The 18,425-nt window shown below is 45.6% G+C and overlaps 2 protein-coding genes across 9 annotated transcripts; one reads left to right on the top strand and one right to left on the bottom strand.

Annotated features, from left to right (window-relative positions):
• Positions 1–9: 9 nt before the first annotated feature.
• Positions 10–10,277, bottom strand: SLC35E2B (solute carrier family 35 member E2B). 5 transcript variants are annotated; one of them, XM_065037420.1, is made up of 9 exons: positions 10,136–10,277; positions 6,243–6,773; positions 5,633–5,768; positions 4,654–4,781; positions 4,414–4,534; positions 4,017–4,070; positions 3,457–3,529; positions 2,954–3,099; positions 10–2,815 (listed from the first exon to the last, which is right to left on the bottom strand). In XM_065037420.1, exons 2-9 carry the CDS (start codon positions 6,565–6,567, stop codon positions 2,569–2,571), a joined length of 1,230 nt encoding a protein of 409 aa, XP_064893492.1. In that variant the 5' UTR covers positions 6,568–6,773; positions 10,136–10,277; the 3' UTR covers positions 10–2,568. The 5 variants fall into 5 exon arrangements, with proteins under 5 accessions (XP_064893492.1, XP_064893491.1, XP_064893493.1 ...); XM_065037419.1 differs by lacking the exon at positions 10,136–10,277 and adding an exon at positions 9,711–9,950; XM_065037421.1 differs by lacking the exon at positions 10,136–10,277 and adding an exon at positions 8,319–9,245.
• LOC102087126 (translation initiation factor IF-2) lies at positions 9,421–17,863 on the top strand. Of its 4 annotated transcripts, XM_065037407.1 has the most exons (9): positions 9,429–10,183; positions 10,437–10,509; positions 11,280–11,433; positions 12,990–13,135; positions 13,979–14,155; positions 14,496–14,609; positions 15,395–15,481; positions 16,600–16,747; positions 17,006–17,863. In XM_065037407.1, the coding sequence occupies exons 1-9, from the start codon at positions 9,444–9,446 to the stop codon at positions 17,035–17,037; spliced, it is 1,671 nt and encodes a 556-aa protein (XP_064893479.1). In that variant the 5' UTR covers positions 9,429–9,443; the 3' UTR covers positions 17,038–17,863. The 4 variants fall into 4 exon arrangements, with proteins under 4 accessions (XP_064893480.1, XP_064893479.1, XP_064893481.1 ...); XM_065037408.1 differs by lacking the exon at positions 16,600–16,747 and having other exon boundaries at positions 9,421–10,183; XM_065037409.1 differs by lacking the exon at positions 10,437–10,509 and having other exon boundaries at positions 9,974–10,183.
• Positions 17,864–18,425: the final 562 nt, after the last annotated feature.

Here is an 18,425-nt window from a genome sequence, read left to right as displayed (position 1 = left end):
AAAGGCGGGGCCGGACCAAAATCTTTTAATTGTTAAATTATGTTACATGATGGGAGGGTAATTAACTAATTAACAGCCGCGCTCGGCGTGTTCAACAATAAAACAACCCGCAGCGAAAAAAGAAACTGTCACGTGCGTGATTCTTAATTACATATACAAACAAAGTTTATTATTCGAGTGAATTGTTTTTCTCACATTTAAACAAGCAAGAGGACGAACACACTATGAAGGAGAATCCGTATAAATTCCCGCCCTGTGAAAAGGGCAATTCCTGACAGGAAAATGAGGTTACGCCGCAGTACATGAGAGGAAAGAAGATTTTATCAGCCATCCATGGATTGAGCTGGAAAGCCTGTTGTTTTAGGCAGTAACTGCAGCAGGTGACGCTTTCGCAAGTCTTGTGACACTAAAAATCCACATTTTAAGGCATTTCAGTGAGAACTTTCCAGAAGGAATCACACAAAGCCACCGATGAATCCTCAACATGAACAAAATGGTCCCTTTTACCCAAGAGGAGCGAGGGCAGAGAAACAGCGGACGGGAGGAAGAAAAGGTCTTACAAACGACAGTGAAGAGGGGGGTTGTTTAATCCCATAAAAATAACGGTCACATAGAAAAGTACGTCAGCTCAACACTGAAAGCAAACCCCTGGTAAAATGGGATTATTGTGCTACCACACACAGGTGGGGTGAACCAGCCACTGATGAATTTCCACGTGTGTTAGGAATTACAAGGTCCAAAACACTCGCAGGTGTTTGGTTCACAAATGTGAAAGATAAAGAGCCTGCTGGCTTTTCAAATGAAGCTCAGTCTACACGGGAACGGAGCGAGGCGACCAGAAAGCCTCTGTATTTCTGTCCTCCAACAAGAGTAGAAAAATATGATGCAAACCGGACTTTTCCGTGCCAGACACAGCGAGATTTTCGAAAGCATAACTCCCAAAATACCAAAAACAAAACCAAACCGAAAATCCACAGAGCTCCACATAGTCCACAGCTTTTGTAAAAGTGACAGGAGTACGAAGAAACAAAATAACCCCAGACATCATATATACAATGATGAAAAAATTGACATTTTCAGTGAATAGGCCCCAGACAACCGGTCGCGTACAGGAATGAAACCTGTAGCCAGCGCAAGACAAAACATGCACGCGGTATTTCAACAGGTGTTGCCAAGATGGTCTCAGATCAAACCCTTTTGCTCGGAGCAGGAGCAGCTCAGCAGAGCCAAGGCGACACCTCGCCTGGGGAAGCGTACGCACGAGCTTCAGTTTTACAGGAATTCCACAGGTAACTTCCATCCCAAATTATCTGCACCACAAAGACCACTTTATCCATGCTTCTAATGCCATGCTACAACCTTTCCAAATAGCGGCAATTATTAAAACTCAGCTTATTTTAACTGTTAATTTGTTACCAATAAGTCCGTTGGAATGTTTTTGTAGCTACACGTGGTTTTTTGCCAACACTAATTACTAATACTTTTAATCTTTGATCTACCACAAAACAGACTTTTAAAAAACCAAAACAACTTCTTAAAGGCAGTAGAAATAAAGATTAGCCTCTGTTTACGGTTAATATTCCTCCCTTTAGTGACCTCTCTCCCATCTGTGTCACAGGTACCTCCAAGATTCTTTACATATCAGAAATGATAGAGAGACTTGTACATAGGTCAGAATGATAACCCTGAGTTTTTAAAAGGCAGCGTTTGTTGCACTCTTAGAAATAATACCAAAAAAATGTATTTCCTCATAACAAAAATATATAATAAAATGCAAGAAATGAAAATGCTTTCCTATAGAAATGCAGAGATCCTGCCGCCTTTATCACCAACGTTTTTCAGTGCTTTTTACCTCTAAGCAACTGCAAATATTTAATTCAGCACTCCATTTATACAGTGTATGTATATGTGTGTATACTTGCATTTCAGTCTCGTCAATACGCAACCAGGACGTAATATTTCCATGTTAAATTTTATTAGAAAAATCACTTTTCATTCCTGGCTTTGTAGTCGGAAAGAGCTGCTCAGCGCTGCTTCGGGGCACGGGCTCGTTTCCATACTTTACTTCAACTAAATGCATCCAAAATAAGTCGTTTGTCGGGGTTTTCCTTCTCCCAGCTCGACAACACACACACAGGATGGAGGATGGAGGCAACGCCGAGTAACGAACCACCAGGAATTTGGGTTTTGCACCAATTTCATTCCACTGCGGGCACACACAACACAGCGACGTGGCCGCTTTTTCACATTATTTCCATGGGTAGGGAGAAAGGAATCGTTTTCCCACAAGACACTGAAGTTCTTTCTCCAGTTTAGGCTTGTGTGTTATTTGCAGTCAAGACAAGACAATAACGCCAACGTTTACCACGTTGTATGACACTTGGTCCTCTGCTATATTGGTTTTCCCAGGCTCACTGGATTCTTCCCATCGTCTCCTCTCTGCTTCGCGTCCCAGGCTCAACCTGCCATGAGCTCAAAGGACCCAAAGCAGCATCAACAGTTGCAAAAGAACCACTTTCGGGAAGAGTTCCTTTGAGTTCCACGGGGTTGGAAGAATACACAGCCGTATTAATCATACGGTTCCAAATCCTTGGCAATTAGTGGCTCGGTATCTTCAGTTGTACCCTGTGCAGACTGCGGGGCCGCAGCTGCCAGGCTCTGAATAGTCTCTTGCTGATGCTGCTTCGCCTTGTTGTACAGCAGAACTCCGATCGTCACCAGAACGGTCCCGATGGCCGAGAGGCTCGTGATTTTGTTACCGAACACGATAATACTGAGCCAGATGGACAGCGCGTGCTTCACAGTACTAGCAACACTGGAAAGGAATATAAAACTTCAGGCCAAAGCAAGATTTCCCATGTCCCACACACAACCATGCTTCAGCAGAGCAGAAATACTGAGCAAGAAAAAACTGAAATAAAACAGTGTTCTTGATGTGAAAATAGAGTTTTACCTGAAAGTCACAGGGGAAATTTTTCCCATCAAGGCATAGGCTGTAACACTCTGTAGGTGGAACAAGACTCCATCTATTAAGAGAAGTACAACAACATCCTGGTTGTAGCTGAAGCTCCTCCCGCTTTTCCCAATCACGGGCACATCCTAAACAACAAAAAAAGGAACTTTAAGAGCTTAGTTTATAGCAAAATCTAAAAGCGATATTCCACCCATCTCATTATTATTATTATAAGCAGATATAGTTTTACATTTTAACTTCAGCAAAACAAAACTTAACACATTCAGGACTTTCTGGGTCACTTGTCAACTCACGTCTATGTTGAATTATTTCTTTGAAAATTTTCTCTTTTTTACCCCTCCCGATCTCTTGTAAACACGAGATGAAATGCATTTCAGGGTGATTTTAAAAATGAAGAGTAAAATTTAAGATTAACCTTAGTTGCACATTCTGCTTGCAAGTCAAAAAGAAAACACAAATCAGTGCTAGTGAACTCAAATTACCATGAAAAATATCCAAGCTGGAATCAGCATCACCACTGCAGCAGCGCTCGTGTAGAACTGAAGCTCTGGGGCTCTACAAAGGAGAAAAAACACTGATTAAAATGATTCAGAGCTTCCTCATTCTTCGAGCTGAAGAAAGCTGCACCGTCATTGCATTTACAGCAAATTCAGCAACCTCTGGTGCAGACGGTTCTGCGTTGTGTGCTGGCTGGGGGCGCTGAAGATAACAGGCACATTTTCAAGAGCCAAACTCGCATTTTATCCTGTGGTAAAACACATACATAAAGCTACAGGTATATTTTACCACAAGATTTTACTCCTGGCTCGTGTTTCATAGTTAAAAATCAAGCAAGTTCTGCAGTTTGTTTCTGCATGTCTAGTAAGGTCAAGGGAGGTTTTATGATTGCAGAATATGCACTTATTCTGTGAAAAGACTCCTTTGGGCACACTGAGAGTCTGAGCGCATTGTGAGACTGACCCACCACAGAGGGGTTTTCTTTCCCTGATAAAATGGTGCAGTATTATCAAAACTAGATGATATCCTTATTTTTAATACTTACGAAAATCTGTATTTATCTCCACTGAGTAGTTTTTTGGAAAAGACATTTTGCAAACTAGGAAAAAAAGACACAACACAATTTAACTGTATTTTAGCTATGACAAATCAATCAATCCATGAGATAGCCAGCTGTTTGCCTTAGATATGTTTTCTTACACTTTACACCACTACAGACAGGATTTGGGTCTAATTCCTTTAGATTAATGGAGTTGTACTATTTTTTAACCTCATGAATGCTGGCAGATACATAGAGAAAGCTATATCGTCTGTCCAAAATACATTTTAAATACCAACATTTAAATATAACATATAAAACCAACTACGGGCAACAATTTTCTCCAATCTACCAATAAACAAAATTCCCTTATTCTACACATAAAGCTATCATTATGCCTTACCAGTCCATGATGTTAGTAGATAAAGCTGCCGAGAACCCTAGAATGTTGAAGCTGATTTCAGTAGCTGTACACAGCGCTAGTCCCCCCATAACGGGGATGAGGGAGAGATTAACCAACAACCCTGCAATTGAAGAGAAAAATTTACATCTAAGTTAATTACTGCACTTCCTCACCCACGGCCAAGCGACAGTATTGTAGCCCAAACAGAAAACAACCCCAGGTCAGCAGTGAAGTACTTACCCGTATATTCCCCTAAGATCATCCGAGACATGATAACAGTGAAAATAGGTGCGGAGCTTTTAACAGTTTCTGCAAATGAAACTGCCACGTTTTTCAAGCTGACAAGACCCAAGACTACCGTCGCAAATCTGTAACAGAACAACACATGAAATTAAGCAGAAAATAAAACAATGCTGTAAGCGCTACTCTTAGACCTCTGGCATAAAAAAGAATTGCACCAAAGTTTCTCTAGGTTTATGAACTGGAGCTGCAGTAACCGATCAGCTGCACATGGCTGCTCCTCAGCGGTTTCCAACAGGCCCAGTGAAAACAGTTTATACAGCTCTGCTGACAAACAGTAATTGAACAAGGAAACTTTATCTTCAGCCTAAATTAGGTACAGTACATATTTACCATACATTAAACCACCAAATTAAACAATAGGGTAGCACAGTTATTATGATAAAGCTCCTCTGGATTTATTTAAATCCTGTTATCTTTTATCAGTTGTGCAGCGTAGAGGAAACCAAACCACGTATTCTTATTGTCTGCTCGACCACAAACTGATACTATCCCAGCACACAGCAAACATTTACTTTTTAAAAGATAAATATTAATAGCCTGTATGACTTTGGAGGCAAACTGCTAGAAAAGGGGAGGGAACACAGCAACAGCACAATAAATACTGGTCCACTGAACATCATCCTCAAAAGAGGACAGAAAAAAGGGAATGGAAAGAGAAGCGTGTTCTGAAAGCAGCTAAATGTGATGGGAAGCCAAGCCAGCAAAAGCCCTGACACCTGGAAAAAGGAACGTAGCATTTAGCAATAGGAAAGCAAAATAAAATGATCCTGGGATTTTTTGCGGGGTGGGAAGGTGAACACTCCAAACATTTTCCAATCCAGATTGGAAAGGAAAAGAGCCGTCAAAATCCGGATTCTGCTCAGAACAACGCGACGAAGCAACCAGATCAATCTCTAGGAAATATTTAACCGTTTACCTCATCAATCCAACAAACAGCATTATCATGATGAAATTGGGTGGATACGAGATGCGTGTTTTGTGTTGATACAAGCAGCACGGAACAAACATTTTTATACAGCCGATGAAGGTGGTTGAAAGCATTTGAACAGCACCTGAGGAAAGATGAGAGGGGAAAAAATCAGAAGATGATGGGAACTTAAATCAAGCAACATAAGAGAATTTCTTGAAGTTATGTGTAGCACTTTTAGCAGTTAAGAAGCACGGCAATTACTGCTAATTTTATGAACTCTCACAAAAGCCCAAAACGCACAATACCCTCCAACACAGAAAACGAACAAAAACCCCATTTTTCTTTCCAGCTCTTAGTTCTCAAGCACTGCTTCATGTCTCCCCTGTGAACCAAGTTTCACAGCAATACTGTATTTTAGTGAGTGGAGCAAAGGACCGTGTCAGAAACCCCTTTACAGGCCAAGATCACAACTCCCGAGTTCCAAATCCACCCCATATCTCCTAACTAGGTCTTTTTCACTTCAGCTGAACCATTTTGTCCCTCAGCTTTATACAGGAGGATCTGGCATTGTCAAGTATCTCAATGCAATTAAAGTGTAAAAGAAAGGTGGGGCTACCGAGCATGCTGGGCTCTCCCTCCAGTAAAGAAAGGATGTATTTGTTAAGAAAAAGAGTGCAAAAGCTGAAGAAAAACCACAAAGTGAGGTAGATGAGAGCATATGAATTCCAGATGCCCAGGTCCGACTCGATGACCGTTGTCTCCGTGATGGTTATCTTCAGAACGTTCTCCTCCGGCACACTGTCACTCCTTGCTATCACAAATTTTTCGCTCCTGTTAGCAAAGAGTGAACTGAAATGAAATAGTGATTTTTCCTTCGGCTTCTCTTCCAGGGTGGGAGGATCGGGCTCCTCCGGTGCCTGAGCGCTTGTCACAGTCGACATGCTGACATTCGGAGATTAAGATTGGTCCTTAATACAAACCAGCATTGACTTGGCACAGAACAGCACTTCAAAGAAACAAAACCATCATGTGATTGGTCTTTCATCTCCCATGGCCTGAAAACGTCTCCTTGGTCCTCCAAATAACGTCTTGCACAAAAAGAAACGTCTCATGCTTCTTCACGTCTTCTATTCCATCTTTTTTCTCCCTAAGAATGAAAAAAGAAGGAAAAAAGCATGTAGTTTTGAACTTAATGACATTTTCAATCCCACATGCAGCAAGGATACCACCTTTCACCTGCAGTTCATGAAAGATAAAGAGACTCTGTGCCTTGTCCTTCGGACTGGATTTTGCACTAATTATCACAATACCAAGGACTAAGGATTTAGATAAGGGAGACTCTTAATTCTCAAATAGCACACACGCACACACAAGACTTGACTTGGTTTTAAGTTTTCCTCCTCTAAAGCGTGTCAACACAGCCTTTTCAAGTCTAATTCACGCCCCTTCAAGATTCTTACATTTTCTTTTATCTCAGTCTAAAGTATTATAACCACTCAACAGAGAAACCTTCACAACACAGAAAACCTACCCTTAGGACTAACTGACCTGTTATCAGCTGGAGTCCAACTGAGCAATCTGTAATCAGGGACTGTAATCGCGGTTTATCTGCGACATTAAAACACACTATTGGATTTATTGCTTTCTATTCTGTAATCCGTGTTTTATGAGCAAAAGAAAATGATTAATCAGATGATAATGACATGACGAACAGGACCTCTTCTGCTCCTCAATGAACAAACACCAGGGGAAATCACGTCTTTATCCAGAATCCCGTTTGCTGGATGAACAAGAATTTGTTAAGAAGAATGGATTCTTGACTCCTCCTCCTTTTGCAAGTCTTAACAAAAATACTCCTCTACAATCATAACTTTGTTACTTGTTCTGTTTATAGTATCTGATTGAAAACAAAAGCAACTAAGCACAAGGAAGCTCCCGCGCTCAGCAGCACCGTGACACCGTATTTGTTATCAACAGATTCCACACACGGCAGGAAGCAGAACAGCAAATAAGAACAAAACTGCTCCCTAAATTACTGACCTGCTGTCCCACATCAACTGGGAAGGCTGAGCTGGGCTGGACGAGTTCTCCACCTGGAACTCATCGTGTCTCCCCACTCCAGACCCACCCGCACTGATGTTTACCAACAGATGAAAACGTGGCAGCTGCTGCTCGACTGTTTCTTTTGGATCACACACAGATGTTCAGTCTCCCAGCTCAAAAGAACAAACAGCACGTGGCGCCTTTTACACTCTTCCTTGTATCTTCTCCAACTTTTAACTACTTGTAACCCTCTTCGCTCCAACTACGACACATGTTTTCGTGGACGTGCAATAGATCAAACCCAGGAAACTGCTCCTCCCTGAAATTTTAAGGCTGCAGGGAAGAGGTGACCCTTAATCCACACCAGGACCAGCACACATCACCTACTCTTAACCCATAGACATCATCTACATTTAATTCACACTCGTACAGTTTAACCTCAAAAGCAGTTTGTCCACATAGATTATTTTCTACATACAGGTGTCCGAAAAAAAGAAACATCGAGTTTTGCGAAAAACAAAATGCAGAAGCAACATAAGTTAACAAGAATACACCCCCCGCATTTTTGCATTAGTTATTTCACAAGAAACAATATCCAAAGAAAATACAACATTCCGCACTGAAGTCAAAAGGATAAAAGGGAGGATACCCTGATGGCTTTTGGTCAGAAGCTTCGAGTATTTCTTAAACAGCTACAGCAGATTCTGACAGCCGCCGCTCCACATATGACACCAGCAGTTTCTTATTCCATTTGTTTGTCTCAAATGAAGCGCTCTGGACTTTGGAATGATAACATAACAGCCATATAACAGCGAAGGCAAAAAGCCATTGCTGCAGTTTTTCTGACTGCTTCTTAGCACCTGTACTACTTTTGACAATACCCACAGAGAACTCGATAAAATCAGCTTTACAGCTCACAGGAAAAAAAATAAAAGCTCAAAAAAGTTACAAGAGAAACTAAGGCTAATAATCCAACAGCGAAAAAACAGGTGCGTGTGTGTGATCTCTTCATCTACTACAATATTACGCAACACAGGTCATCCAAACGTTGCTGCCAACACAACTAACCACAGAATTCGGCCTCCCAAGCCAGCTGTAAATATAAGCACTGTTTTGCTAAATGATCACAAGGGCATCCAAGATGTTTATAAACACAGACCGCAAGTACAATCGCAAAACTATTGACACGTCCCATACAGAGATGCTCAGACTGAAATAGCTTAGCACTTTCTTGCACTTCAGCTGCATTTTCTAGTCACCCAGCCCTTAAATCTTCCCTCGTCTCATTCAGACTCAGCTACCAAGCAAATCTAGCATGTGTTTTTGCAGAGCCTGCAGCACCTGGGGGCTGAGTGAGCATCCGAACACAGGATGCGGATCCAGACATGACTGAGCATCTGAACATGGGATGTGGATCCAGAGCTGAGCGAGCATCCAAACACGGGATGAGGATCCAGACCTGACTGAACATCCAAACACAGGATGCGTCTGCAGACCTGAGCAAGCATCTCAACAATGGGATGCGGATCCAGACCTGACTGAGCATCCAAACGTAGGATGCGGCTGCAGACCTGAGCGAGCACCTGAACACGGGATGTGCATCCAGAGCTGACCGAGCACCTGAACATGGGATGTGGATCGAGAGCTGACCGAGCACCTGAACACGGGATGTGGATCGAGAGCTGACCGAGCACCTGAACACGGGATGTGCACCCAGAGCTGACCCAGCACCTGAACACGGGATGTGCACCCAGAGCTGACCCAGCACCTGAACATGGGATGTGCATCCAGAGCTGAGCGAGCACCCAAACACAGGACGAGGATCCAGAGCTGCCTCCTCCCCACGGCGAGCTCAGGGCAGCGGGGCTGCCCCACGGCCTGTCCGCCCGGCTCGCCGGCTCCAGGACGTTTCGGGAGCGCCGTGCTCGCAGCAGCGGGTACCACAGACCTCTCCCACCCCGGCACCGCCGCAGCTGCGCCAGCACCTCCAGCTGCCCCTCCACCACCAACCCGAGCTCCGCTCAGCGCCCCCGGCCCGCACCTGGCTCCGCTCACACCGGGCTCCGGCTCCTCGGGCTGCGGCCCTCGGGGCTCCGACCGCCCCTTCCCGGAGCGGAGCCGCCGAGCGGGGCAGGGGAGGCGGGACCGGCCCGCGCACCGCCCCGGAGCGGCTGCGGGCGGGTGGGCAGGAGCCGCTCCGGGAACCAGCCCCGCTCAGGCGACAGCCCCCGGGCGGCCCTTCGGCGAGGCGTCCGCGGGGAAGGGCCCGCGCTCCGCCCGCCTCCCGGTCCCGGCGGGCGGACAATGGGAGGCCATTTCACAGAGACAGGCGGGCCGGGAGGCAGCGCGGCGGCCCCGCCGCCCTCCGGGGGCACCTCCCGCCCGGGGTTGGGAAGTGACGTCCCGCTCTGCCCCGGAAGTGCGGGCGCTGCCCCGAACCCGCCGCAGCCATGTAGGTACCGTTACCGTGACCGGCGGGGACGGCGGAGCGGCCATGGAGGGCGCGGACCACAGGTAGCGGCGGGAACGGCGGGCGGAACCAAACGCTGGGCGGGGGTGGCTCCCTGCGCTCCCCCGCCTCGTTACTCGGGGCGTGTGGACTGGGGAGGGGCGGGGCTTGGGTGGGTCCCCCGCATCCGCCCTCCGGTTGGTACCGCCCGGGCGGGCGGCGCTGGGCCCGATCCCGGCGCGCAGCCGGTGCCGTTTCCCCGGTTTCTCCGTTTTTCTCTCGTTTTCTCCCTTTATCTCCCGTTTTCTCTCCCTGCAGCGGCGCCGCAGCCCCCCCGCTGCCCAACCTCACCCCCCGGCACCGGCAGCTCATCCCCACGCCCTGCGGCCCCGTGAGTACCCCCCGCGTCGACACCAGTGGCGCCGCCGCCCCGGGAGCCCCGTGGGTTTTCCTTAAATAAAAGCGTGGTTTCAAATATGCAATTCGTCACCTGTCATACGCAGAACTGGCGAGTAACGTTACCAGTCCCTGTAATTAACAACAAAAGCTGTGGTAGGGGTGCCGTGGCTCGGCCCAACCTCCAGGTGACTCTCTGCCTCCGTCTGCCTCTCCGGGAACCTTGGTTATTTCCCCTTTCTGCCAACACCACAGGAAAGTGAACTGGTTTTGAGGTTTTTCCCTTTATCTCCAGGATTTAGGCTGCCTGGGATGAACGGGAAAAGAAAGAAAGAAAGAAAGAAATCACTGAAATCCATTGCACGTTGATCAGAAGCATGAACCTTTCTTTATCATTTTCTAATGTTATAAATCATGAGATGAGGTCCCGGGACAACGTTACCTGCTGAACGCTGCCAATGCCCGTATCACCTGTCACAACAGCAATCTTAATTTCAGCAGATGAAATTAATAACCCTCTGGCATTGTGGGGCACTGAGAAAAGCAGAAAGCAGCCTGTAGGTATAAAACAGAACAACTTAGGCTGAGATTAATCATGAAATAAAGTTCGAGTTCTCCATTCCTCTGCAGTTTTGGAGTTTCAAGTTAAGTTGCAGGGAGTTTCTCTTCCAAGGCAAAGCCTGTGTCACTTTGCCTGTTGCGTTTCTTAGGAACAGCAGCTAGTTTGTGCTGCATTACGTGTTTAAAACTTTCCTTCCGTTACAGATAAAGCCTTGCTCAGAGCTGTCGTTTCCCGTGAAGATCTACTTCTGCGTCACTATTTTGTCTCTGCTGAGCGTCATAGGGCTCACCATAGAGACACTCGTTCGACAGACCGAGGAAGATTTCACCATTTCTCTTATTCAGTTAATTGGAGTTGGTGAGGAACTTGTCATCTGTATTTTACATTTCTTTTCCTAAAGTAGTAATTAAGCAGCAACTGAAGTTTCTTATTTACTCCGTTTCACCCAATGTATTACACATAGAATCTTCTTCTAGTTTAGCACTAACAAGCTAGATGCTATTGCCATTTGTCAAGGGTTTAGATTGCGGGGTGACAATAAAACCCTGGCAGATGTATTGTTACCCCCCTCTCCCCCCCACTTCCCCCTTTTTGCCCCCTCCCTCTCCCCCCTTCCCACTCAGGACAGGCGATCGGGAGGGAAAGAAGGACAGAGAGAAGAGAGTTGGAAAAATGAACAATGTTTTACTAATGCTACTAATAAGAATAGAGAAAATAATACAAAATATACAAAATCAATCTTGAAAGTCTCAGCAACTGCAGAGCCGGCACCCGAAGTCCTGGACTGGACTCTGCAGCCAACCGGAGCTGGATTCAGTCTCTCACTAGGCCTCAGTTCGCAGGGACGACTAGCAAGGTCCTCTCCTAATGTCGGCCATAAGCAGAAGGGAAAAAAGGGAGCAAAAGGGACGAGATCCTCGTGATCTCGCGCTTTTATATGCAGTATTCACGTGAATGGTATGTTATACACCGTTGGTCAGTTTCTTGGTCACTTGTTTCTCGTCGCCCCTCTCGCGAGATGTCCATCCATGTTTATCAATAAGTTTGCATTCCATTGCTAGGTTTACCAAAACATGTGTCTGGTTCTCCAGGAAAATGCAGTTAATATGAAGCTTTAGCTGACAGGCAAATTCACTAAAAGAGAAACTTGTTTTTAGCAAAACCAGGACACCATTGTTGCTTTTCCCGTAGTATTTTAGAGAAAGGCTCAGTAATAGATGTGGTGTCATCCAGAACACATTGATCAGTGAACAGCGTGAATACACTGTGCATACACTATCTCTGCAAAAATCTTAATGCTCAGAAAAAAGCTTGTTTTCTAATTATCTTTAGAGACCACTTCTGATTTAGCAGCTGAATTTGCAAAACAAGGAAGTACTGTCTTAATCTTCCAGGTCTTCCCGAGGTCATAAGTGTGCAAAAAATTTGCATGCTTCACTTTGTCATTTGGCTGCTAATAAAAGGGAAAAAGGAAGTTCATTCGCAAGGTTTGTTTAGAGAGACTGAAGTTATTATGTTACTTTGAAAACTTGTGTGACACTTTGTCCCCGTGCCCCAACTACCCAAACTAGGTTATTTATTGGTGTGCAATCCAGGAAGTAGCTCTCTGGAAAAAGAAATCTATTATCGCTTTAGCTATGGTAAAAATTAACTAGTGTTTGCAGGAGCATCCTATATAAGAACAAAGCACCGATTCCTGGTTTTATGAAAGTCTTTTCCTTATTTAATCTTTGTCAAAACAGATCTTAGAGCTCAATGGGGATATCTAACTGTGGTGATAAAGTTCTTGACTAAGAAGCCTAAATCACGTGGTCTTGATTCTTCCACTTTGCCATCAGGTCAAGCATGTTGAAAAACCGCACCATGTGCAGTCGGAGTTCAGCTGCTAACTCACCTTTCCTTCTCCCTCCCAGTGTTCTGCGTGTACTACGTGACCAGAGGAATCCTGCAGGAGAATCGCCAGGAGCTCATCGTCTTTGTGCTTTCCATCTTGCTCGTGATGTTTCGTTCCGTCGTCAACTTCACGGTTCTCTCCGCTGAGCAAAAGCCAAAACTCCTGGTTAGTCTCCTCCAGAACTGGAATCTCAAGCCTATGTGCAAGGACACAGCCATTAGCCCCACTTTTTTAAGAGAGCGGCAAGGAAACAAAAGGATACAAAGTGCCAGGGGATTCCAGAGCCTCTTGTTTGCATTTCGTAACAATAAAACGTAAAACAAGGATTGTATTCTGAGCGTTACTAAGATTGGTAGTTAAACTTCCGCTTGCCGTGCTGCTCAGAAGTCCCTTTTTGCAGTTTATCACAAATGTGAGAAGGAGGTTCCTTGCTGTGAAGGCATCCAAAAGCTGTTCTGCAATAGAAGAGATGGCAGCCGAGCTACGAATAGGCAGCAAAGCACAATTTGCCTGTTCAATTTACGTATCAATTTTACATTGAGTTGAACATACTTATTTAGAGAAAACGGGGTTGTTTGGGTCAATAAGGAACAGGTAAGAGATGCCAATCGTTTTAAGGTCTGCATCCCCGTCATCAGTTTATATATTAAACAAGAACCTCAAAGTAGAGCCTGGTTTTCTGAAATTTAAGTACAGCAATTAGAATAACCCCCTGTCCCCGCTGAAATCAACGGAAAGGTTCTTAGCGGTTGGTTTATGCCGTACGGAAGGTTAGAGCCAGTCCGTGCCGCAGAAAGCTGTTTTTTAAACTGCACGATAAAGCCTCAAACAAAACTGTGCTAAAAGTCATCACGATATTACAGGGAGTGCGAAGGTTCATTTAAAATGCTGTTACTAGGCAGCCTGGTTCTCCTTACTCCTTTAGCCTTTTATTTCCAGTTAGGTGGAAGGTTAAAGACTGTCCCTGTTTCGACACGGCCAGTCACATCCTCCTTTGTTTCCCACCAGGCCCGCTTCATCCTGATCCTCTTGGTTGGCTCCTTCGACGTGATCTGCGCCATCGTCCTCATTCAGAGTCAAAGCATGATGGCCTTTCGTGTGGGGGGTGCGCTGGAGAGCCTGCAGTCCCAGTACTTCATGGTCAACCTCTGCTTTTCCATGCTGACCTTTGATCTTCAGGCACAGGTACAGAACTCTGTCCCCCCGAGGAAGTGAAGAGAACCCAAGGTGTGTTTTAAGGAGGCTGCAGCTCTGCGCGCCGCCCTTCCTTCTCGCTTTACCGTTGTATTAGCTCGTGCTTGATGTGGAATGCATCTTACTGCCTTCCCTGCTCTCCGTTGTTGCTGATATCCCATCCAGGGAAGTACGTCTGTCCTTGTGTCTTGTTTCATGCAGTCTGCCAGTTTTTGAGGAAAAATTGTAGCCTTTAAACCTGTGCCCAACTTACTGTTGCTGGGAGTTTATATTTTTTGATGGGCTGTATGGTCTCAAACTAATAATTTCACGCAATCCTTGCCTGTTTCAGCTCTGCCTGTGCGTCCTGCTGATCAGCCTGCACGAGATCACCCTTCTCCATAACATCATCTCGGCAACGGGGGTAGTTTGGGCCTGCCTGAAGGTGACCATCAGCATCACCGCGGTAAGTGTGACGCTCAGACACGTTTTTCACGATTCGCTTCCTGCGGATGATGCAGCAGTAGGGAAACGTTAGTGGATTTATTGTTCCTGTCTCCGTGATTTATCTTCTCCCTTTTCTCTCATTAATGACTAATTCTTTGCCCCTTCTCTTGTTTCCCTTTTGGTCTTATCCTAAGAGGAGCACTATGCTGTACCACAGAAAATGGAGACAACAGTAGAGGTGGCAGAGGACAGACAAACTCCCTTAGGGGAGAGACAATTCCCTTAGTGCTTCTGTAGAGGTTCATATATCGACCATTGCAGAAGGGTCAGGATTGGCTTGCGGGGGAACTTGCGGTTGATTAGATGCATCAAATCTTATCCCAGCATTGGCACAGTCGCTGTTGTCGTTGCCAGTGACTCAGCTCTTTTTGTTTGCGCAGACCTGCCCTTCCAGCTCAGGGCTGCTCAAAGTTCCTGCCCCCCTCCACCGTTTCTTCTTTCCCAAGTCTCAAGATTCATTGTGAAATTAAGTTTTTCCGACAGTTAAATCCTCTTGACTCTCCCCCGTTTTTGTTCTCAGTGACTTGACTTCTGTGTAATAGAAACAAAGGTGGAGAAAAAAGTCACAGAGCACTTTCAGTCTGTTAGCTATGGAAACGTTAATTCGTTAGAAAACAATCTGAATGCATCCAAAAGTACATCAGCCTAGATGCACACTTGAAACGCTATTGAAAAACCGGCTATATAGAGCCTTTACAGTATAGCAGCAAGTTATAAAGCTGTATTTCTCATCTTATTTTACAGATTTTAAAAGAACTGAAGCCTCTAGTGTGGATTTTTCTGAGTCTGAATGTACCTGAAGTCGCTTATCTCATCTACCTGCTCTACACGGTAATTCATCCAACTTACTTCCTTGGTAATGGGGAGCAAGGCTGTGGGATTCCTCCTCATTACTGGATCCAAAGTGTGGTGCCCCATTCCTGAGCGTACCCCAGCATTGCAGCTCCTGTCAGAATCAGTGAGGGCAGCAGGTACGTCCTGCCTCTTCGGGATCAACTTTTCAGACACCAACCATGTCAAATCGCTCTTCAGCTGATTAGTTAGAGGGAGGGGCCCTGGCAGCCTCTGCAACTGGCAGAACGGTTAGGGAAAGATGCAACAAGATCTTCCTGTACAAGACACACAGCTCCCCACAAACGCCTCCCCTCCTTCGCGAGGAGTCGGGTGGTGCCAACGCATTTGACCATCTGCAGGGCCTCAAGTCACGATATTTCAAAGAATTTCTTAGGCAGCACCCCCAGCTGTTGATCCTGATGTAGCCACAACAAGAGGCAGCGCAAGCCCAACAAACTCCAGCGCTAGGCATTCTTTTGGCATTATAATGGTGATAAAATACTTATCACCGGGGCACCCCGACACCTCCCACAACACGTGTGTGAAAGGAGGGCAGGAAGAAGAAACGCAAAGCAGATGGTTCATCACGGGAAGGGCTCGAATGCTGATAGCAGCTCATGTTTCCCATACTTCACATGGTCTCCAGATACTGATAAAAGTCGAGTGGCCGCAGTCATCCATGTCCTTGGGGCTTTATTTTTTAAAGTATGCAGCCAAATCAGGCTCTTCCAGTTATTCACAGCCCTGTTTGATCTGGCAGACACAGAAGGACCACACACCGTCTTGAGTGGCTTAACCGTTCTTGGTATCGCCGTTAGGAAGAAAAGTGCAGGTGGTGGCTCCTGATATAAGAGTAAAATGATAACTTGAAAATAGCTCAGTTTCCTCATGATTTTGCATGGCAAAAACCAGAAGGTAGAATGCATTTGGCTCAAGTCAGCGTGCAGCCGGAGTCCTGTAACTGGGACAGTAAGGCAGTTGAAAGGTTGCCAGGTTTCTTTCCCCCGGTTACTATCTCCTGACTGCTTTCAGAAATGTAGCAGTTGATTGCATTGTATGGCTTCGGTTGTTGTGGCGCTCGGTGTTCATTGCCGCATGTCTCCATTTCCCTGCAGGTGATAAGGGAGTGGGGCAAAGGGAATTCTTACACTCTGGAAGCTGCTTTCATCACTGGCTCTTGCATTTCTGTTGCAATAAAATCTGTTTTGTTTTGGGCGCTGATCCACGTCTACCGCAGCTTTGGACAGGGGCTGAGAGAAAGAAGTGAGTACTTAGATTAACTGAACTATGAGGGTTGTAGCCTATTGTATCACAGTCACAATTAAGTACCCAGGAAAACAGTATGAGAAAGTACCTCCTGTATACATCATTCTTCTTCTTCATCATGCTGTGTGACTGCTTCATGATAACTAAGAGAGACAGAATGAAAGGACCTAGAAAGCCATTAATTTTCAGCTACCCAAACCTCCTTTTCCATGAAGGACATTCCAAGCATTGACTGATCTTTCTTTCTTCCCACAGTGTTTTCTTCCTATGGAAGGATCGACTCCTGAGCATCTCGCTTGTGCTCTATCTGCAGCTCTTACAGCGTGAAATGGTCACTGGGGAAGTTCTGATCAAGTACTGGCTTCCAGGATGTGAGATAATGGGTCGGTGTCACAGAAGCAGGGGAAGCTGCTCAGAAATACGTCTGTCCATTTCGTGGTTCATGCTGTGCTAGGGAACTACAGCAGCGCAGCTGGTAACGGTCTAAAAGGCAAAGTGCGCTCGGGAAATTAACAGTAATCCTCTCAATTCAGCAAGTTGTGCTGACGGGACAATGCAGCTTTCAGTCCTTGTTTTACTGACACTGCTTTGCAACTGCAGGAGGTTCACAACATGCATGCGAGTAGAGAACGTTGTTAATATAAATGCTGTTTTTCTGGATATACACAAACATAATGAAAGTAACTTTGCACACCCGTCTTGTATTACTGAGTCTAGGACTGGGGTGCCCTACCACCACATCTCAGCCCAAGCCCTGGCGTTGTTCTGGTGGCAGCTGTATTCCCTGATGCTACGGCCGTGGGAGGCTCAACCCCAGCACAGTGAGCGGGGCTCTTGTTCCTCCTCCGACTGCAGAATATTTCAATTATTTTATTGTTGGTTGGTTTTTCAAGCCCAGCTACACGTGAGCACTTGGCAATGTCATCTCCTGCCTTCCTCCAGTGTTTCTAACCTACGTGCCATCTCGTACACAAGGGTAACTGTTACAATAAGCCTGTTACAATATTGTAATTTTAAAACTGTTGCAATATTGTAATTTAAAAGTTTGGTATTTTATTGATTGGAACCTTTAGCTATTTTTTAATAAAGTATAACCACAGTTTGCACATAGAATCAGTTTGTTTGGAAAAGACCTTGAAGATCATCGAGTCCAACTGTTAACCAAGTCCAGCACTACCCCTGTCCCTGAGAACCTCATGTCCGTCTGTCCAGCCCTCCAGGATGGCACCTCCAGCACAGCCCTGGGCAGCCTGTTCCAGTGCCCCACAGCCCTTCCCGGGAAGTTTTTCCTAATATCCAATTTAAACCTGAGATAGTTATTTCTCATACCAACAGCATGGAACTGCGATCCACGTGTGCTGTGAACATCGCCGTCACGTTCCTCTCTAGATATCTCTCTAACTTGCAGGTGCTCGTACACTGCAAAAAGTAGTTAAAACAGCTTATTGCGGCTTACTATGGATATTTACAAGGATCATCTCCAAACTTCTATATTTTTTAAATTTCTCTCATCCTAGTCTTCTGCACGTGAAACGAATCTATTTTATAGAGAGGCCAGTGGCGGCAGGAAGAGGTTAAAGGTGCGGGCAGCCGGCACACAGCTGACACCACCACGAGAAAGCGCCAGAGCAGCAGCTGCTGCCTCTGACTTCATTGCACCAAGTGACCACCAACT

This window comes from Columba livia, chromosome 21 (genome assembly GCF_036013475.1).
Source record: "Columba livia isolate bColLiv1 breed racing homer chromosome 21, bColLiv1.pat.W.v2, whole genome shotgun sequence".
Lineage (NCBI taxonomy): Eukaryota > Metazoa > Chordata > Aves > Columbiformes > Columbidae > Columba > Columba livia.
Note: the sequence above shows the minus strand (reverse complement) of the source record. Positions and strands in the feature narration are given on the sequence as shown.